At 42.2% G+C, this 22,875-nt stretch overlaps 1 protein-coding gene across 7 annotated transcripts in view; it reads right to left on the bottom strand.

Annotated features, from left to right (window-relative positions):
- The window catches only part of CSMD3 (CUB and Sushi multiple domains 3), a 2,007,504-nt gene that overhangs the window by 8,294 nt on the left and 1,976,335 nt on the right, over positions 1-22,875 (bottom strand). For all 7 annotated transcript variants that reach the window (XM_075352941.1, XM_075352934.1, XM_075352935.1 and 4 more), the window contains 4 exons: positions 20,805-20,870; positions 13,093-13,251; positions 7,725-7,837; positions 4,050-4,137 (listed from right to left, as the gene is read on the bottom strand). In XM_075352941.1, coding sequence (XP_075209056.1) covers positions 4,050-4,137; positions 7,725-7,837; positions 13,093-13,251; positions 20,805-20,870 — 426 coding nt within the window. The remainder of the gene's footprint in view (positions 1-4,049; positions 4,138-7,724; positions 7,838-13,092; positions 13,252-20,804; positions 20,871-22,875) is intronic.

The raw sequence follows: 22,875 nt of genomic DNA, 5'->3' as shown, positions 1-22,875 counted from the left end.
GGGCTGCAGTCCAGAGCTCAGGTGACAGCTTTAGAGTGCAGTCCGGTCTGTCTGCAGCTGTCATGAACTGAACCACAAACGCCGTGGAATCATTCAGCGCTCACAGTTCAGTCCTGCAAAGCCTGAATTCAGTCCAGGCTGCACTCCAGAGCTCAGGTGTAAGCTCTGGAGCTCAACCCAGGTAACCGCAGCCTGGACTGGTGTTACCAGTGGTTCCTCAGGTAGCCAGTCCAATACCGTATGGATATCCTAAAAAGGTGGGTCATCTATTTGACTAGCTGATCTGCAGGATACACCATTTTTCACATTAAAATCCCTGTGAGACCAGACAGGAAAGAAAGGACCTAATTAGCAGAAAAAATCAAATAGTGGTTAAAGAAGAACCACAAAGCACATTTCAGCACCATCAGAGACAGGTATATACTTGCATTACAAAATCATGTTGACAGGTTGTCTTTAAAGAGGTTGCCCACTATTTTCACATTTGGTCTTTGGAAAGGCCATCAATATCTGATCGGCCGGGGTCCGACACCCACCACCTCTGCTGATCCGATTTTTTCAGTGCCTGTGGCAGCAGCTGGCAGCCGGAAATACTCAGTTCCGGAGCTGCCTCATCTTTTCATAGCATCGCATCGGCCTCCTACTGATTTGAATAGCAGTCGGATGTGCAGTACCCGGCCACAGCCACTGTCAGTTGAAGGGGCAGCTCCAGAACTGAGCATTTCCAGTTACCTGCTGCCATCATTGTAAAAGTAGTGGACGACATCTTTAAGCTACAGTGCCAAGCACGGCTCAGGACTCAGCATCTTGTGTGCTTTCTCCTTCTCTGCAGAGCGCTGCAAACAGGAGCGACACAGGCATGTGATGAGCAGTGAAATGCCTCCCATAGCCCTGTCATTCAGGAAGACTGCGGCCCGCCTTAGTTGATGTGACATCCCTGGACATCAGAGGTCACAATTCTGGGAGTCACGCAAACAGGGTGAGTGGATCGCAATAGCGCCACTGACAGGCACTATTGGCAACACAAAGTATTTGAGAGAAACCTTGTTTATCATCATAATATCGATGTGGCCAGTAATGAAAAGGGGTAAACCACCTCTTTAAGTAAACCCCAGCTTTGTTTAACACTAGAAGTCCCAGAGAGGGGTCATTTAACATTTCTACCTTTGGAACCCAGAGACGGGTCGAATGACCTGAAGGATTTTAGCTAACATCCTATAATCACTGTCTTTTGTTCTGTAATTAAGGCCATTACTGTCGCACCACAGGAGGTTGTTGTTTTTCGTTGAGTTTAGCCATTTAGTTTCTAGTTAGTTCTATTCAGTTTGGACTAAGAGTCATTTGACCCTCTTTCGGGACTTCAGGGGGAGCTCAAAATTTCTGGGACTTCTAGTGTTAAGGTGGGAAGGAAGCAATACTTTGAGATACTCATGTAAGACATTCATATGCCTTAAAATGAGAATAGAGAAAGAAGATGCTAAGATGAGACGATCTCATTTTTATTTACATGAGACATTTCTTCACTGCGGAAAATAACTTCAAAAATCAAATGCATATTTTACTTGCAATAAATATTGTTTCTATGCATTGAAATGACTGCATTCATGTAACAATCTCTGCTATATTTCATGGAATATTATGGAAACATAATAAAAACAACATCTGGGTGCTGACACAATATATTCTGCTATAAAATCCCTACATCTTTGTTAAGCCATGTAATATATATCCATCTTTCGCGCTACATACACCATCTATATTGTATGTGTAGCGGTCTGTTCCGTATCTGTCCCAAAAGAAAAAAGGAGTGAAGCAATTTATGGTTTAATAATTCCTCTTTTTTTAATGAAGTGACAATTTTGGTACTTTATCAGCCTGAATGTTCACATGGGAATGTAATATTTTCATTGTCGTAGTGAATAATTAGATTGTAAATATGAAGCTCCTGTTTATGGTAAATCTATAAAAATAAACAGGTGTTTTTTCTTTACTGTAGGCAAAATTGCTCTCAATAACAGTGACACAAATTGGCAAACAGAACAGTCTATGAATCATTTATAATATGAACTGATGCAATAAAGTGCTTTACCTATAGAGTCGGTGACTTACTAATAAATATCATTTATTTCTACAGCAAAGAGTAATTGACCAAGTGGCCACCTGGGACTGTGCATTGGAAATGTCTATGCTTTTAGGTTTGTGTATTATTGGATTTTGTTGTATTATTGGAGCTCAATGACTAAGGGTTAAAAGTACAATAGCACATTGCAGAATACTAAAAATATGGGGTCAGGGGTCATCATCCCAACACGTTTCTCCCTTATTCATTGGTGGCTAAGGGTTCCTCAAGGGATACAGGAAAAGAAAGGGGCATAATAGCCCTCCTTGTGGCGTTATGTGGTCAACCTATTGTAACTTCTCGCTCTCCCCTCCTGCAGGGATGCGCTTTCACTCACCACCGTAGTCGGTTTCTTCCATGCTACCCAGCGTCCCTGCTCTCCTCCATGTGGGTCTCTTTTCTCCCTGCCTCCCGGGGCCTGTCCGGGAGTGCTCCTGGGTTGTGCACACCGCGGCCCTTTTCTTAAAGGGCCAGCACACAGCTCACAAGAAGTGCCTCTTAACCTATCGCTGAGAGGCACTGGGTAATTTAGGCATGCTCCCACTAGGGGAGGAGCCTGTTCAACACCTTAAGTCCTGTAAGTTGATCTCTGTCTAGTTAGCTTTCAGGTCACCCACCTGTCATGTCCTGTCCTGTTTGCCCTGTCTTATCCAGTTTTGTTCCTGCCTGTACCTAGTCCCAGCCCATCCTGTCTGTTGGTACCTGGTTCAAGTCCTCTTCCTGCCTGTACTTGGTCCCAGCCCATCCTGCCTGTTGGCACCTGGTTCCAGTCCTGTTCCTGCATGTGCCTGGTTTTAGCCTGCCTTGCCTGTTGGCATTTGGTCCAAGCCCTGTTTCTGCCTGTACCTGGTTCCAGCCCATCCTGCCCTGCTGGATCCTGGTTCCAGACCTGTCCCTGTCTGTACCTGGTGCTAGCTTTTCCTGCCTGTTGGCACCTGGTTCCAGTCTTGTTCCTGCCTATATCTGTTTCCCAGCCTGTCCTGTCCTGTTGGCACCTAGTTCCAGTCCTGTTCCTGCCTGTATCTGCTTCCCAGCCTTTCCTGCCCTGTTGGCACCTGGTTCCAGTCCTGTTCCTGCCTGTACCTGATCTCAATCTGTCCTGCCCTGTTGGCATCTGGTTCCAGTCCTGTTCCTGCCTGTATCTGGTTCCCAGCCTGTCCTGTCCTGTTGGCACCTAGTTCCAGTCCTGTTTCTGCCTGTATCTGGTTCCCAGCCTGTCCTGCCCTGTTGGCACCTAGTTCCAGTCCTGTTTCTGCCTGTATCTGGTTCCCAGCCTGTCCTGCCCTGTTGGCACCTGGTTCCAGTCCTGTCGTGCCAGTACTTACCACCAGCCCATCTTGCCTTGTTGGCCCTATTGACTGTGTCCATCCTGGTTATGCCATCTGCCTGAGATTATTATTTTCTCTTTTTTACTATTTATCACTGTTTTGGTATATAGTACAATACCACATTATTTAGGTATCAGTGCACTTTTCTCTGTAATAGTTTCTGAAGTTTACAGATGTTCTTTTGGGTTTCCAGTAACACAATACATTGAAATTAGCTTATTCTATGAGAACTCTCCAACACATTGAGATAATTTATAGAGGCATGCCCTTTTAATGACTAAACTTTCAGAAAGTTTCAAACAATAAAGTCCAATTCTTTTATAATTGCTGCACTGCAAAATTAAACACTGACTATGTGTGTGACCAATTTTCATACAATCCCCTAGTTCAGGCGTATGTCATCATGCAGTGGCTTATCCCAAAATTTGTAGATAGTGTTTGCAACTAAAAAATTAGATCAAATGAAAAATGTGACTTCTTCGTAACAGAGATAGGAAATTGTCATTTAAATACAGATGTATAAAGTGGACATCATTTGGATCAGAGTCTATAAATTATCATAACATAAAAGTTTCATAACATGATGAGAAATGGTCACGTACCTATACTTCTTAATCCAAATTGTCCATAGTCCTTCCCATGAATAGACCCTTGAAAAACATATGTAGCTCCGTCTGGTTCGGCTGAGACCTTGCAAACATAATTATAAACGTTATTTTTATTAATAATTGCAAACGTTATTTTTATTTTTGTTTATAACTTGATAGAATTTTTTGTTTTTAGTCATGTGCTTGAAAAGGAAAAGATGCAATTCGAACTCTAACCTTGCAAAGGAAAATTATATTATTCAGTCCATTTTATAGAAAAATAAAACTTGTTAATAAGTCATTTCTGCTATTGCTGGTATTTGAAAATGCAATAGTCAAGGTAGTATGATAAAATATAACAATGGCTTTAATGGGTAGTATGCTGATGGGAGAGGACCATTGTGTAAAGCCATCACCTATAAGATGTGACTTGGGTTTTCAAATCATTATGAAGGCAAATCAGAATATTTATATGATATATTCACTTATGACCACATCTTATTCTTATCATTGTGCTTGCAAATAGTATACAGTCATGGCCAAAAGTTTTGAGAATGCTACAAATATTAATTTTTACAAAGTCTACTGCTTAAGTTTTTCTAATGGCAATTTGCATATACTACAGAAGGTCATAAAGAGTGATCAGCTTAACAGCAATTACTTGCAAAGTCAATATTGGCTAAGAAAATGAACTTTAACCACCAAAACACATTTCAACATCATTGCATTCCTGCCTTAAAAGGAGCAGCTAACATTGTTTTAGTGATTGTTCCATTAACACAGGTGTGGGTGTTTATGAGGACAGGGCTGGCAATCAATCAGTCATGATTAAGTAAGAATGACACCAGTGGACACTTTAAAAGGAGGCTGGTGCTTGGTATCATTGTTTCTCTTCAGTTAACCATGGTTATCTCTACAGAAACACGTGCAGCCATCATTGCTCTGCACAAAAATGGCCTAACAGGGAAGAGTATTGCAGCTACAAAGATTGCACCTCAGTCAACAATCTATCGCATCATCAAGAACTTCAAGGAGAGAGCTTCCATTGTTGCCAAAAAGGCTCCAGGGCGCCCAAGAAGGACCAGCAAACGCCAGTACCGTATCTTAAAACTGTTTCAGCTGCAGGATCGGACTACCAGCAGTGCCGAGCTAGCTCAGCAATGGCAGCAGGCTGGTGTGAGTGCTTCTGCACGCACTGTGAGGCGGAGACTCTTTGAGCAAGGCGTGGTTTCAAGGAGGGCAGCAAAGAAGCCACTTCTCTCCAGAAAAAAACATCAGGGACCGACTGATATTCTGCAAAAGGTACAGGGAGTGGACTGCTGAGGACTGGGGTAAAGTCATTTTCTCAGATGAATCCCATTTTCGATTGTTTGGAACATCTGTAAAACAGCTTATTAGGAGAAGAGGTGAGCGCTACCACCCGTCTTGTCTCATGCCAACTGTTAAGCATCCTGAAACGATTCATGTGTGGGGTTGCTTCTCAGCTAAGGGAATCGGCTCACTCACAGTCTTGCCTAAAAACACAGTCATGAATAAAGAATGGTACCAGAATGTCCTCCAAGAGCAACTTCTCCCAACTGTCCAAGAGCAGTTTTGTGCCCAACAATGCCTTTTCCAGCATGATGGAGCACCTTGCCATAAAGCAAAGGTGATCACTAAATGGCTCATGGAACAAAACATAGAGATTTTGGGTCCATGGCCTGGAAACTCCCCAGATCTTAATCCCATTGAGAACTTGTGGGCAATCATCAAGAGACGGGTGGACAAACAAAAACCAACAAATTCTGGCAAAATGCAAGCATTGCTTATGCAAGAATTGACAGCTATCAGTCAGGATTTGATCCAGAAGTTGATTGAGAGCATGCCAGGGAGAATTGCAGAGGTCCTGAAGAAGAAGGGTCAACACTGCAAATATTGACTTGCTGCATTAACTCATTCTGTCAATATAACCTTTTGGTACTCATAATATGATTGCAATTATATTTCTGTATGTGATGTAAACATCAGACAAACACAATTAAAAACCAGAGGGCAACAGATCATGTGAAAATATAATTTTGGTGTCATTCTCAAAACTTTTGGCCATGACTGTACATACACACATTTTTTTGAACACCAAGCAGTGCTTGCTTCCATGATTGATGAGAGCAGGCACCAAATTTAGAGCCACTTGCAGTCTCTGAATGGCTCTCAGTGGGGGTAAAAACAATGTTTTCATATGTAGTGTTTCCCCAAAAAAACACCCTCCCTCCCCGGAAATGACCCTGTTAAGGGTTGTCTGTATGTGAGCTGGTGAACTGGTCAATCATTAACGTCGAGTTGAGTCCGTCTGAGTGTCTGACCTGCTCTTCTCAAGTAATGATGAGCACTTGAGCATCGTTCTGTTCAATCATCATTTTGAGTACTGTGCACCAAGCATTGTACTGTTCGCTCATCAGTGGTCCCTGCCCGTCTTTGCTTACAACATGCAGAACCATGGGACAGAATTTAGCCATAGGTCATTTTTATACTCTAGCAGTTGTGTGGATGATTGAGCACTACATTGCTGCAGCCAAGTTAAGAAAGACCAGCAAAGACACCCAAAGAGGCAGTTATCACTACAAATGAGTGAATTTATTCAAGAGGAAATTAATTCTTGAATTTTACAAAATTTGTATTCTTTAGATTATGAATTTATTTGCAATACCTTCCACAGGATTTCACCATATTGGCAGACAGCTCCAAGTGCCATTTTGCTGAACCATAGAACAATAAGGTAAAAAAAAACAATTTTAACCTTATTGCTCATCAGTACAACCGTCCACCACCATTTCATCATCACCTCTTCTTTACATTTTCCTTTGTGATGTGCATCCTTTTCAGGTTGCTTCATTCTATTCCAGACCAACCGGTGCTAACTAGGCCTCTGACATCACTGAGTGCAATGACAAAGCAATGCACATTGTGTCATGCATTGCCCACCGATTGGACTATGCTTCAGGGACAGCAGGGTGTGACATCATGATGTGCAATGATATTAGCAGCCTACTCTGCTTCGAAACTCCAGTCTTAGATTTACACAGTTTCAAGTGGATGTGAGCAATGGGGTAAGACCTCCGAGTATACTAAATATCATTTAACTTGAATTTCATAACTTTACTACAAATTGAATTTCCCGGTAAAATTCTCATGATTTGCCAAATTCGAATCTTGGCAGATCCGATCATTTTGAGTTATCATATTAACTACTGGTAGGATACTTTTTTTAAGTCTTGGACCTCTCTTTGTATATGTTTTAATCCAAATTAGCTTAGCATATTCTTCTAACGAGGGGTGTATTATTGTAGAAGTAAGCAGCTCCATGAAAGGTCGTCTTGTCATTTGAAGGCCCAGTCTGATCGCCAATGTTGGACATGACTGGATGGGGTTAAGTGACAATTTGCACTCCCTCCAATGACTCAAGGTATCAATTTATTTCAATTATATAAAGCATCCCTGTCAATAATGTGTGTTTATTAGTCACTAAACTTAAAGCAATTCTGGGCTGAGAGGATTCTATTCTAGGCTCGGGAAGAAAAGTTCCTAGAAACGCTTGCATGCTTTTTCCTCATACTCTACTCTATTTTTACCATGTTAATTCATCTTGATTCACAGAAGCAATTTCTTATCCACCCAAGCATGATAAACAGGGTATAATTGATTTATGCTTACAAATCCATCCATTGCCCATTTCTCATCTTTCATTTTGCTCAAGGAAGTGTGAGCTGATGATTTTACGGAATTTATGTGCAGGATCAAGCGAGCTTCTTGGCTTTTGTAAATTCCTGGAAAATAAAATTGCTGTAATTGAAACATGAAGCCTACAATAACTTTGAAACAAAAATTTCAAATCTAGAAAACTGCACAAATTTTACAAAAACTGGATCTCTGTTAAAAGGGCATTTACATATTCGGCTCATTTAGACAATAGTGATTTTTCTTGTTAAAAATGAGAATATTACCAACAGGAAATACCGGTACTGTACTACAAGCTACTGTGACGCTATAACATACTGTACCTTCCCCAGTAGAAATTCTCCTTACACTGTTCCAAGTTCAATGCACAAAGTCTTATATAGATCCAATAGACTCCATGCGGCCAGCCAATCACAGTAATGCCAGTAGCCAACATGTCTACAGCATTACCATGATTGGCAGGAAATCCCCGCATGTTTAGTGGCTGAAAAGAGCCACAAAACATTTGGGGTAAGGACTCGAACATAAAGCCCGACTACCAGTATACTCAATTGAGTGTCAAACATTTCCAGCACACTGATGCTCAGTCGAGTACCGAACAGTGCCGAGCATGTGTGTCTATTACTGGAGACATTTAAAGGGTTATTTCCATCTCCAAGATCCTATCCCAACATGTAGTAGGTGTAATAATAATATTATAAGCAAATACCGCCAATTAAAAATGCAGTATAGTTCTTCTGATTCACTGAGTCGCTTACCTCACGTGCAGGGCATTGCAGGACTTTGGGTATCCATGGTTGCGACCAATTGCAACTAACTAACTGTGACTATAAGAAAATCGACCAAACTTTCCAAAATATTGTGTGAAAGTCATTTTATTGAAATTTCCAAGTAATGGGTAATTCAAAGTATTGTGTGTTATGAGGGGGACCCGTGGAAGCGTGCCAAGATGGGAAATGGACAGCTTCCGCCGGTCAAGGTCCACTGTGCGGTGTAAGGGACCGCTGCTATGGTCAGGAAAGAGTGAGCGGGTTGCTGCTAGTGATCGTCTGGAACGTCACAGACGATCTATGTACACCGGTCCGCCCTAACCCGTGAGGGTTGTATGGCTCGGGGCTTCTCGTACGGTGTACCTGTTGCACGGGGACGCACAGAGGTGCCTACACACGTGTGCCAGCGGGAGTCACAGGAATATGGCACGGGGGTAGCACAGAGGTGCCCACGCACGTGTGCTTCAGAAACCAAGTGAGTCCGACAGAGACTCGAGGAGCTCACCTGGGACAGGAACACAGCCTGCTAAACAGGATACTGCCGGAGCAGCAAGGCAGGGGCAAGACCTGCAAACTAGGTGCTGCCTGAGCAGCAAGGGCAAAGCCCACAAAAGACAATAATGCCTAAGCAGTGGCGTGGCAGCACGCTGCCAGACATCCAAACATAGAAGGACGGTCGCGCGCCACCATGATGGCAGGGGGAGCTTTTAAGGAGGTGTAGCTCCACCCAAGGGCGGGCGCGAGACGGGCGTGACCCAATCAGGATTCGTGACGTCCTGGCCCAGCCAGTCAGGATTCAGCACATCACCAGCCTCGTCATCGGGCCGTGTGATATCAGTGAGCGAATCAGAAGACGTCACGTGGAGCACATGCTCATCTTCCTGCCTCTGGGTCATAAAGGCGGGATCCCCGGTTTCACAATGTGCAGAGACATGGGAAGTTTTGCTGCTTCCCTGAGCATCTATTCTTTGCACACTGCGCAACCTCCCAGAGCCTCCGTGATGCTGAGCAGGAGAGCTCGTGGCAGGCAAGGGATGGGAGACCGCTCCATTCCTTGCAAGGGGAGAACCACTAGGTGTCATCCTTCTTCTGTGTCTCTGAGAAGGCAACTCCTGCAGTCTCCCAGACCTTTGGCGCTGCTGAGCAGGAGGGCTCGTGGCAGACAAGGAATGGGGGACCACCTCATTCCTTGCAATAAGAGAGCCACGACGTGTAACATTACCCCCCCCGTCTAGGGCCCCCCCCTCGCCTGCGCCTGAAGGCCGCCACCAAACCGGGGGCGTGGACATGCTCCTCCAATTCCCAGGACCTATGCTCCGGGCCACGACCGACCCACTCCACGAGGCAGTACCTCTTGCCCTGTACAATTTTTGTTCTTACTAGCTTCGCTACTTCAGGGTCGTCAGACGAGAAGCCAACCTGGGACAGCAGTGACCCCGAGGTTTTAGGTCGTACGGGTTTCAGAAGAGATACATGAAAAGTATTAGAAATAGCCCAGCATGGAGGGAGCTGGAGTCGATATACCGCCGGGGAAGTGTGCCAAGATGGGAAATGGACAGCTTCCGCCGGTCAAGGTCCACTGTGCGGTGTAAGGGACCGCTGCTATGGTCAGGAAAGAGTGAGCGGGTTGCTGCTAGTGATCGTCTGGAACGTCACAGATGATCTATGTACACCGGTCCGCCCTAACCCGTGAGGGTTGTATGGCTCGGGGCTTCTCGTACGGTGTACCTGTTGCACGGGGACGCACAGAGGTGCCTACACACGTGTGCCAGCGGGAGTCACAGGAATATGGCACGGGGGTAGCACAGAGGTGCCCACGCACGTGTGCTTCAGAAACCAAGTGAGTCCGACAGAGACTCGAGGAGCTCACCTGGGACAGGAACACAGCCTGCTAAACGGGATACTGCCGGAGCAGCAAGGCAGGGGCAAGACCTGCAAACTAGGTGCTGCCTGAGCAGCAAGGGCAAAGCCCACAAAAGACAATAATGCCTAAGCAGTGGCGTGGCAGCACGCTGCCAGACATCCAAACATAGAAGGACGGTCACGCGCCGCCATGATGGCAGGGGGAGCTTTTAAGGAGGTGTAGCTCCACCCAAGGGCGGGCGTGAGACGGGCGTGACCCAATCAGGATTTGTGACGTCCTGGCCCAGCCAGTCAGGATTCAGCACATCACCAGCCTCGTCATCGGGCCGTGTGATATCAGTGAGCGAATCAGAAGACGTCACGTGGAGCACATGCTCATCTTCCTGCCTCTGGGTCATAAAGGCGGGATCCCCGGTTTCACAATGTGCAGAGACATGGAAAGTCTTGCTGCTTCCCTGAGCATCTATTCTTTGCACACTGCGCAACCTCCCAGAGCCTCCGTGATGCTGAGCAGGAGAGCTCGTGGCAGGCAAGGGATGGGAGACTGCTCCATTCCTTGCAAGGGGAGAACCACTAGGTGTCACCCTTCTGCTGTGTCTCTGAGAAGGCAACTCCTGCAGTCTCCCAGACCTTTGGCGCTGCTGAGCAGGAGGGCTCATGGCAGACAAGGAATGGGGGACCACCTCATTCCTTGCAATAAGAGAGCCACGACGTGTAACAATTGTGAATAAGTGACAAAAATATAAATATAACATTTTTACCAATCCTTGGTCTTAATAATATGATGGCATAGCACATAGGATGCAAAAGATATCAAAGCATAGTGGTGTGTAAAATGGCCCAATTGAATCAAGAGCAAGTGTGACAAAAGGCAGGCGCTCCAGCGCTGATGCAAAGGCCAAGGATTGGTTGAAACATTATATTTATATTCTTGTTGCTTATACACAATAGTTTGAGTCACTCATTATTTAGAAATTTCAAAACATTTCACACATTATTTTGGAGAGTGCAGTGGATAATTTTATTACTGGACTTTGGAACTGTATCCCATGCCTCGGGCACATCTACACATATTTAGGATTAAATGCAGACCATTATATTTGTTTAAAACTGACTATATGCATAGTCGTAACGATACATACCTGTAGTCCTGCAGTGCCCTGAACAAGAGGAAAGTGACATAGTAAATAAGAAGAATTATACTACTGTCATGATCCAGGACCGGTATTCCCCACTCCAGAGTTTCCCAGACACAGCCTAGTCATGTCAGGGGTTTACTCCCATCAGCCTCGTTCTTGTTTCAGGAGACACTATATCTGGTCGCTGCCCCTGTATTCCAGTGCTGGTTATAGTTGTGCTCTGCAGCCTGTGACTGGCTCTGGTGAGATTTCCTGTTTGATCTGACTCCTTGTTACCATGCCTTGACCTGTACCCTCCCCCATTCGTTTGTCTGTCCCAGTCCCTGACTTCCCGCTCCTGTCAGTTGTTTACCCATCCTGGTTCATGCTCCTTCCCATGTTTGAGTCTGCTCACCCTCCAGTCTTGTCGTCTGTTACCTGTGCCCTTTGTGATTCCGTCTACATACCTGATCTCCTGGCAGCTGACAGTTCTCTTTTCTGACCTAATTTTGATCCTCCCTTTGCAGTGACTTGAATTTCCTGGCTAGACCCTGATTGCTTGACTGCTCTACTGCCCCCTGGTGGTTTGCTTTTGAACTGCCTACTGAAGTTATTCTGCTGTAGTTCAGCCTTCTTTCTGTTACAGTGTTACTTTGATGCTCCTTCACTACTCTGCTGCCACCTAGTGGGGAATATGCTGTACTACATCTTACCACCCCTTTGTACAGCGTGACAACTAAATTTCTAATTAAAGGTATTTGCTAATAATATTATTATTACAGCTACTACATATTGGGATTGGTACTTAGAGATGGGAATATACCTTTTACAGTGAGTTTAATTTCTCCATTTTTAATTATTATAAAATAACATTAAATTATTTTGAATTTTTTTTTTTAAATAAGAAGAAAAAATTGTGTTCATTTCCAAATAGCTCAAAATAAAATTGAACATTTTTAAAATGTTGATTTTTTTGCTATTGAAAACCCTCACCCTAACTTTAAATAGCCATAAAATTTGCAATGAAGTTTCAGTGACCTGCATTAACCGAGTACCAATGTATAATATAACAAACCAGGATTGTCAGTGGAAACAGAAGGATAGTAATGTATTCCACAGATAAAAAAAAATGTGATTTTCGAAAAGGAAATATGTGAACAATTTAATTAGGTTGCAGGGACATTTTTATTGCAGACAGCACAGCTCAGCTTGCAAATTTAAGTCTGATAGGTTTAACTGGAAAACGCTTTCTATAAATGTCACTGAACAGAGATCCATTCTCTTCTCAATACCCAAAAACGAGCCTATTTCAGATAGGTAAATGACTTGAAATCGGAAGAAAAAAAAAAAAGAAGAGATCATTAGCTGCAAAGTTCTTTACAAGTTTTAAAACTTGTGACTAAGAATGTCACAAGAGCAGAAATGCAACCTTAGCATTCTGTGCGAGCAGCCATTATATGTTTCATAGCATGTGCTATATAATTAGGAAACAATTCAAAGTTCACAAGACTAGCAAAGAAAAATGAATATAACAGGAGAAATGTTTTATAAAACATAGCCGGACTGTGTATTATCTGGAATAACAATAATTACCTGACAGAAGGAACTCTGTGTTACTATTGATAAGTGTCGCGTTCACCTTCCCTGTTGATACATTGTAACTGTTAACTGTCAAATTCATTGGCTGATTCTTTCCTTTTAAGTTGTAAAATCCTTTCCATATGTAATTTCGAGAAAAAACATCATCCGGAACTGGAAGATAGGAAAAAAAATATTCAGCATATGTAGGAAACCGGAAATAAAATTTCACTTGAAATAATTGTTTATTATTTATTTAGTATGCTTTACTTATACGAGGGGCTGCTGATAAGTTTTTGTGTTTACTCAGAAAGAAACGAGATAGGATGATGAAACGTTACATTTATTCCACATACTCTCCACTGATGTCAACACACTTCTTACATCAGTATTCCAAGTTCTGTAAGTCTAGCAAAAAGAAGGATTTTGGTTGTGCCTCAAACCAGGCATCTGACATGGTGTCAAATTTGGTACCCTTGAGGTGTTTCTTCAGGTTTGGAAACAGATGATAGTCAGAGGGAGCTATATTTGGTGAATAAGGTGGATAGTCAACCGGCTGGAAGCCCAGCTCTGCAGTTTTGACGTAGTCGCTTGGGCAGTGTGAGCGGAGGCGTTGCGTTGAATGAACAAGATTCCTTTCGACAGCTTTCTGCGCCTTTTGGCCTTCAAAGCTGCCTTCAATTGGTCCAAAAGTTTAATGTAATAGCTTGCATTAATGGTGGAAGTCTTTTGAAGGTAGTCCACTAGCAGCACACCCTCTTTATCCCAGAACAGCGATGTCATCACCTTAGTGGCTGATTTTTGCTCCCTGAACATCTTTGGACGAGGAAAATCAATGTGCCCCCACTCTTTTGACTGGTCCTTGTTTTCAGGGTCATACAAATAAATACAGGTCTCATCCATAGTGACCAATCGATCTAGGAAGTTCTCTAGAAATGCTGACAAATAGACCGGGAAGTTTTCATTCACATGCTTCTCTGACCTGTTGTCAAACATTTGGGGACCCACTTTGCAGATCACTTCCTCATGTCCAAATGTTCGTGAATAAGGACACAAACACATTCACAGGAAATCCCCATGACGTCTGCTATTGCTTTAGCTTAAATTCTTTGATTCTCCAGTATGAGGTTGTGCACAGCATTGACGATCTCCAGAACAACAACCACTCTCAGTCATCCAGTACGTTCCTCATCATTGGGGCTGAAGTGGCCCGTTTTAAATTTGGTAACCCAGTACTTAACTATGGAATATGAAGGCATTGACCCCCCCCCCAATTGCTGCAACATATCACCATAAATATCCTTTGTGGACTTTCCTTGTAGAAGCAAGACTTTTATCCCTCTTCTGCTCTCAGTTGCTTTGAATATTGCATTAGACTCCGCCATTTTGGTTTTGCACGTGCGTAAAACACTGCTGCCATAAGCAACGAACACAAAATTTTGAAAACATATTTTAGATACATAAGGCTTTCAAGCGATGTAACATTCGTTACCATAGAAACAAAAAAAGATCACAAAGCCAAATACTTATCAGCAGCCCCTCGTATAGCACCACTGTACAGACATTATCATCAATTTCCCCATTGGGCCTCTCATTCTAAATTCCCTATCAATATGTTTTTTGGAGTTTGATAGGAAACAAGAGAACTGGAGGAAGGTCACAAAAACATGGGGAAAACATACTAACATAACGAGGAAATAATTTAATAGAATGAAGTTTACAGGCCATTGATTTTGCTTTAAGAAAATTTGTCAGCAGATTTTTGCTACCTCATCTGACAGCAACATAATGAAGGCAAGGAGTTTCTGAATCCAACAATGTATCACATAGATTACTGTCTGAAGCCATTCTTTCAGAAACAACCAAACAATTTAGAGCTGAGATAGCTGCCCCCATCCACACCAGGCTCTCAATAGAGATTGTGCATTGACTGTGAAGTATCAATCATAGCAAGGGGCATGTCGGACTTGTGCCTTACCCCAGGGATGAGCACCAAGCATACCTGAGCACAGCGTTGCTTGCAGGAAGTTAAGTTCACACGTACAGCATCCAAACTCCGAACCCGTGCCCTGTGTTCTTGTTGGTGTTAATCCTGTGGTTAGTTGGTGTTTGATTTGAAAACCAAACCTCAAGTTCGCTCATCTCTAATCACAGGTCCACTGATTCGAGCTGTGAATGACGCCCTCCCCACCCGTACACTTTAAATCCCACTCCCAGAGATTGACAGTCAGATTTATCTGGGTAACACTAGAAGTCCCAGAGAGGGGTCATTTAACATTTCTACCTTTGGAACCCAGTCAGGTCGAATGAACTGAAGGATTTTAGCTAACATCCTATAATCACCGTCTTTTGTTCTGTAATTAAGGCCATTACTGTCGCACCACAAGAGGTTGTTGTTTTCCATTGAGTTTAGCTATTTAGTTTCTAGTTAGTTCTATTCAGCTTGGACTAAGGGTCATTTGACCCTCTTTCGGGACTTCAGGGGGGAGCTTGAAATTTCTGGGACTTCTAGTGTTAACAGGAGCTGGCTGTTCTCCGATCCACCTGCGCCTGTTTGAGGCACATGTCGGCTGAGAAGATCAGCTGGCATATGCAGGGAAAGATGCAGTCTCGGGGTGTGAGCCGCATCAAAGTCAGGGAGCCGACATAGGATGTACCAGTACATTCAATGTCAGGAAGGGGTTAAATTCTAATATATTTTATTATGCTCTGGGTTATTTCTAGACCCCTGAGAATAATAAGAGATTTATATAAAAAAAATTCTGATACCTAATATTTATTACTTACCTCTCTAGCCCTTCCACTTCTCAATTTCACCCATGCAGTCCTCGTCACACCTTTTGATCCCTGATCCAGCTTTGACGAGAGCCAGAAGGGTTCTGCACGAGCTCATGGAAAATCATGACTTCACGATATCATGTGCCGTTACCTTGAGCGTGCGTGCAACGGGAGTTTACGTGCTCATGAAACCAGTCAAAAGATGCAATGAGGATGGATAACAGTGAGGGGCACAGGGGCTGAAGCAGTGAGCAGTAAGGTCAATATATTTTTTTTTTACCTTTTGATACCACGTTATGGGTTAGAGAAATTGCAGGCAGCAGTTGCCATTTTGCTATACACGAGCGGAAGTGAATAAATAAAGTGAAGAAATCTGCGTTTTGGCAAATTTTGCATACAATTCATTTCAACCCGAATATATTCACTGATCTCTAGAAATGAGCTATTATACGTTACAGCAATTTATCAAATGTATTAAGTTGATTAATGAGTGTTTTTGAACAATCCAATTTATCTTTACATATTTAGCGAAACCTAAAAAGATACTTAAAAACTTCTCGTTAGGAAAGAAAATCCTTTCATGTAGCTACAATCACTTGCTATAAAGAGTTTTGTGGGATTTTTTTTAGTATTCAATTTTTTTTTGTTTGCAAAGAGCACACTGTGAAAGCACAAAGGTGTGAAAGGAAACAGATTTATGATTTGCTATTACATAGTGTTACCATAAGAAGAATAATAAAGCAATGGATCCTTTTCTACTAGGCTAAATGAAGCACTTTTATTTTTAAAGTAGTGACTAAAAGATTTGTGATAAACATTCTAAACTCGAGAAAAAATAAATACTGATGTGTATTCTTCCATTCAATATTCAATTTTCATTTTGATTTTTTTATGTGCAGAAATAAAAATGAACATTTCTAACAGAGGAATATTTTGTTATATTTGATATATCACCTATTTTTATAATTTAATAATTATTTACACAAATAGAAAAAAAAAAGTCACTAGTCAAGAAAAATTTAGAAATTCTGGGATGATTAATTAAGATTGAAATGTATGTCCTAACTCATGAAGGGGTGATCACCACTGGATGCTGTGGTGCGCTGGTGATGATCTCCGCACATGTCTGCTGATTTGAACAGCAGATATGTGTGCCTCGCAGGGGCAGGTGGATCCGTGATCCACCCGCGCCTGTTAACCCCTTAAATCATGCTGTCAAAATGTGCCTTTTCCAGCCCCCATCGGAGGTCTCGTGACGTGATCAAGGAGAGCTGATGATCGTCATGGTAGCACAGGGTCATGTGATGACTCCTGATGCTATCATGATGTAGTTCCTGCTAGGCTGGAGTCACACTTGCAAGTGTCTCGTGTGTGACTCACGCGAGTCTCTCATTGCATCACCCGGCATGGCCTGCTGTTCTCCAGACAGGTGTGTCTCAGCTGCATAGAAATCCATGCAGCTGACCCGCTCCTGTCAGGAGAGTGTGCTGCCATGCTAGGTAATGCGATGCGAGACACGGCAAGTCACTCGCAAATGTGACTCTGGCCTTACAGCCGACAAAGCAAAGGCTGTAACAACAGCCCAGCATTTCTCCTGATCAGAATGAGTCTGCTCTAATCAGGAGAAATGAACCAGCGATCAGACTGCTGATCCTTATAGCCCCTTTGTGGGACTTGTAAAATAAAAAAAATCTTTAAAAAAATGTAAAAAAAAAAAAAAATAAATAAAAGTTCAAATCACCCCCATTCACCTCATTGAAATCTAAAGGGTTAAGAAAGTAAAAAATATACGCATATTTAGTATTGCCGTGTTTAGAAATGCCCTATCTATGATAATATAAAATTAATTAATCTGATTGGTAAACAGAGTAGTGGCAAAAAAAATTCCAAACGCCAAAACTACATTTTTTTGTCACAATGCAATAACAGGCGATAAAAAAGTAGTATCTGTGCAAAAATGGTATCAGCTTGAGAGACAAAAAAAAGGCTATCATGGAGCACCAGATCCCTAAAAAAGAGAACGCTATGGATCACGGAAAATGACGCAAAAAGTGCACCACTTTTTTTGGACAAACTTCTGATTTTTTTTTAACCCCTTAGATAAAAGTAAACCTATACACGTTTGGTGTCTACGAACTTGTACCGACCTGAGGCATCACACTGACATATCAGTTTTACCATATAGTGAACACGATGAATAAAATACCCCAAAAACTATTGTGCAATTGCACTTTTTTGCAATTGCTCCACACTTAGAATTTTTTTGCCATTTTCCAGTACAATATATGGTAAAAATTACGATTTTCTTTAAAAGTACAACTCATTTTGCAAAAAACAAAGCCCTCATATGGCAAAATTGATGGAAAAATAAAAAAGTTACAGCTCTCGGAAGAAGGAGAGCAAGCCCCCTCCCCCGAAAAATGGAGAAACACCTGGGGTGAAGGGGTTAAGGAAGAGATAGGGTAGTAGGAAATGATTAAAATTAGCAAACTAAGAATTACCTAATTTGTGATGGCTATGAGGTTGCAGAGCCGTATTTACTCTGTTCCCTGGAGCTTTTTTCTGACGGAGCTGACGTGGCAAAATAATATCTAAAACACATGACCACATCTGACTTCAGTATTTCTGCTGAGGTAGAAAGTGATAAGCTACAGTAGTCATGTGTTATAGATGTGATATCACTGCTTTAACCGTGTAATGCAAGAATTTATGGGAACGTTGCAAATATGGCGCTGCAATGGCAATGGAATCAAAGCATAAGTAATGTTTAGTTTGTTATTTTTAAGGATTTTCTACCATGGCCCTTTTGTTTTTCTAACAGACAACTCAAATTATTAGGTAACATACATTGATGAGCAAAAGGGTAACAATGTTTTAAACTTTAGACTTTCAAGCCTCATATCTCACTATCATTTACAGCCTAAAGCGTGAGATGACCTTCATTTTATAGACAATCATCTTGGCTATCTCATACATAAATTTGATTTGCAATTATTTATCAAATGATTAGTTTGGCAGATTCTTGTCTTCTCATTGCATTGTTACTGTTTTGCTCCTAAAAATCTATATTGTTTTGTTTTTTTTAATTTTGTAAATCCCCCTTAGGCTTTAATCCTTCCGGGCATTCTCTATCGGATTCAAGTATAACTCAATCGAAATTTGATCCCAAGCCTCTTTTACATGTTCCCAATGTGGGTGCGTATTGCTTGACTCACTAGGGTATGTACTGTATAAAGCGTTTTCTTCAACCTTACCTTTAAGTGCATGATTTGATTGAGTTCTTGGGACTGTAGTGGCCAATCTAGAACTTCTACTTCATTGTCATTGAACCATTTCTTCAATAATCTCAACGTATGCTTCTGGTTGTTGTCTGGCCAGAAAACTAAGTCGTCCTTTTCATACCCATAGTATTTGAGTGTACAAAGGAACTCATCTTGTAGGATACTCACATAGTGCTCAGCACTGACACCAGCATTGATCCTGGTCAAGTATCCAACCCCTTTGGCTGTGAAACAGCCCCATATCATCAGGCTTCTTCCACCAAAATTCCACCACAGTTCCTTCAATTTCTCAATCCGTTTTCCCTTTTTTCACTTGTTTTTTTAAGACCTACTTGTACCTTGTTTCTTCCAGACCTACTTGCACCCATCATAGCTTAGTCTATTGACTTTCGTCTCATCACTCCAGATCACCTATTTCCAATCTTCCACTGTCCACTTTTCATACTTTATTGCAAACTCGAGACTATACTTCTTAGGCGGACTTTGCACATTGCGACATCGCAGGCCGATGCTGCGATGTCGCACGCGATAGTGCCCGCCCCCGTCGCAGGTACGATATCGTGTGATAGCTGGCGTAGCGAAAATTATCACTACGCCAGCTTCACACGCACTCACCCGCCCTGCGACCGTTGCTCTGGCCGGTGACCCTTCTCCTTCCTAAGGGGGCGGGTCGTGCGGCGTCATAGCGACGTCACACGGCAGGCGGCCAATAGCGGCGGAGGGGCGGAGATGAGCAGGATGTAAACATCCTGCCCACCTCCTTCCTTCCGCATATCCTACGGAAGCCGCGGTGATGCCGGTAGGAGATGTTCCTCGCTCCTGCGGCTTCACACACAGCGATATGTGCTGCCGCAGGAGCGAGGAACAACATCGGACCGTCGCGTCAGCGTAATTATGGATTACGCCGACGCTGCACCGATGATACGATTATGATGATTTTGCGCTCGTTAATCGTATCATCAAGGCTTTACACACTACGATATCGCATGCGATGCCGGATGTGCGTCACTTTCAATTTGACCCCACCGACATCGCACCTGCGATGTCGTAGTGTGCAAAGCCGCCCTTAGGATGATATTGAAGTTGAGACTTCTTCACATATTTTTCCTCCATTACTAGCATCGAATTGACCAGATAATGTACTACTCTATATATCATGGCTGCATATATTTTAGTACACAACAACTAACATTCATAGTAAACTAAATTTATCTAATACTTTTAGTAATAAACAAAATGCAAAAAGAAATCAAACAATATTACTACTATGATACAATTCTGTACAAATGTATTCTTTTCTTTGACGAGCTTTTTATAACTGAATGACTCATAATTATTATGTTTGCAATTGGAAGAATCTTTTCTTTTAGAATTCTAAGCATGGAATTAACCATTTTGTGACCAATTAACAAGAGGTCTTGTCGGTAAATGATTTTTACATTTCACAGTGTGCTTGATTCACTGCTGCACAAATGATTTAGGGAATTGAAATGACGAGGATGGTTGATTTCTTAAAGGGGATCATCAGAGAGATATACAGTTAATAGAAATAGAACAATGAAAAAATACATATATAAAAATGTAAACAAAGCAAAACTTTGTTATTTTTTTTTATTTCAAAATTTTGACTTTTTAATTCAAAAACTATGAAAAATATATTATACTTACCATTGAGTTTTGGGCCTGGAGTCCCCATAACTGGCTTTGTTTTATTTTCAAATGGTTTGGACCCAGCTATAAATACACAAAAGTATTCTATCAGGCTAATCAGTGGCAAAATGCTGCTTTCAAATATGCACATTAAATAAAATATATATTGGTTGTTATTTTTCAAGTCCCTTTAGAACTCCAAAAAAACCTTTTTGATTGCCTTATTTTACTTTGTGACACTTTGTACTCATCTGCCTACTTTTTCCTAATTTTACACCTCTAAATGTCTTCTAACTTTTCTCTATTCAATATTCTGTAAACCTTTTTTATCAAAACTTTCCACCATTCTCACCCATCACCAGACGGGAAGTCAGAGGTTCAGCCTGATGGGGAAAAGGGATATGAAACACTTCTGAGGGGCCCCCAATCTGGGTAATGCTTGTGTACAAACGCAGACGCTCCCATTTACTACTTTAGAAAACCTCAGAAAATTAAGGCAACATAAACCCATTTTGTGAACATTCCCATTGGACAAGAAACAAATAAATTTCATTTTTAGCTATTAAAAAAAGTGTAATTGCATCCTATGAACAACACACCTTAGGGCTTTGTTCACATACTGCTATAGTTCTGCATTTTTTGCTTTAATTTTCAGAAATCACGGTAAAATCACCATGTTTTTTGCAGATTTTATAACATTGTTGCAAACACTGCAGTTTGACTGCATCATGTGAATACGGCCTTAAGCTGTGTTGATGGTCTACTTCAATTTTGTGATAATATGGAAAAAGTATGCATTTAAACCGTGTTTAAAATCATTTTTGACCCAGAATGTGTGAACATACAGAACCAAAAATAAATGTGTACACCAAATTAAAAAAGTACGATTTGAATGAAACTCTCAACGAACACAAGGACAATTAGGAAAATTGTTAACCATAGAAGTGTTTGTACACAAGAAACAGTCATCATTCACACACTAAGGGGTACTTTGCACAGTACGACATCGCAGCTGCGATGTCAGTGGGGTCAAATCGAAAGTGACACACATCCGGTGTCGCTGTCGATATTGGAGTGTGTAAATCCTTTTTGATACGAATAACGAGCGCAAAAGCGTCGTAATCGTATCATCGATGTAGTGTCCGACATTTTCATAATTTCGCTGCAGCGACGGTACGAAGTTGTTCCTCGTTCCTGCGGCAGCACACATCAGTGTATGAGAAGCCGCACGAGCGAGAAACATCAGCGTACCTGTGTCACCGTGGCTCATGCCAGCTATGCGGAAGGAAGGAGGTGGGCGGGATGTTTACGTCCCGCTCATCTCCGCCCCTCCGCTTCTATTGGCCGCCTGCCGTGTGACGTCGCTGTGACGCCGCACGACCCGCCCCCTTAGGAAGGAGGCAGGTCGTCGGCCAGAGCGACGTCGCAGGGCAGGTAAGTCCATGTGAAGCTGCCATAGTGATAATGTTCGCTACGGCAGCTATCACATGTGCGACGTTGGCGGGGACTATCGCGCTCGGCATTGCTGCCATCGGCTTGCGATGTCATAGTGTGCAAAGTACCCCTAACTCCCAAGCATTCTGATTTATAATGATGTTTAAATAAAGTCAAATTTTAAAAAAGTGCTACTTCTCTACTGTTTATTAACAAAAATAAATGCACCCAACATTTAAAACTACTACATCTAGTATTCTATATGACTTCCATGATTTTTAAGGACAGTACCAAGGTATAGAATGAACAAGTTGGCGACATGTTGCAACATTTAGGCTGTGAGCGCACGTGACGTTAGGTTTTTTCCGCAGCGTTTTGAATGGCAGCGTTTTAATGCCAAAATGCATGCGTTTTATTTTTCAAGAAAAGTCTATGGGAAATAGGCATATTTTGTGCGCACTATGCGTTAAAAAAAGCTGCATTTTTTGTGACAAAATTTTGTCAAAATCTCTGCGTTTGAAAAAGCAATACAGTTAGGTCCAGAAATATTTGGACAGTGACACAATTTTCGCGAGTTGGGCTCTGCATGCCACCACATTGGATTTGAAATGAAATCTCTACAACAGAATTCAAGTGCAGATTGTAACGTTTAATT

This window comes from Anomaloglossus baeobatrachus, chromosome 6 (assembly GCF_048569485.1).
Source record: "Anomaloglossus baeobatrachus isolate aAnoBae1 chromosome 6, aAnoBae1.hap1, whole genome shotgun sequence".
In the NCBI taxonomy this organism is placed as follows: Eukaryota; Metazoa; Chordata; class Amphibia; order Anura; family Aromobatidae; genus Anomaloglossus; species Anomaloglossus baeobatrachus.
Note: the sequence above shows the minus strand (reverse complement) of the source record. Positions and strands in the feature narration are given on the sequence as shown.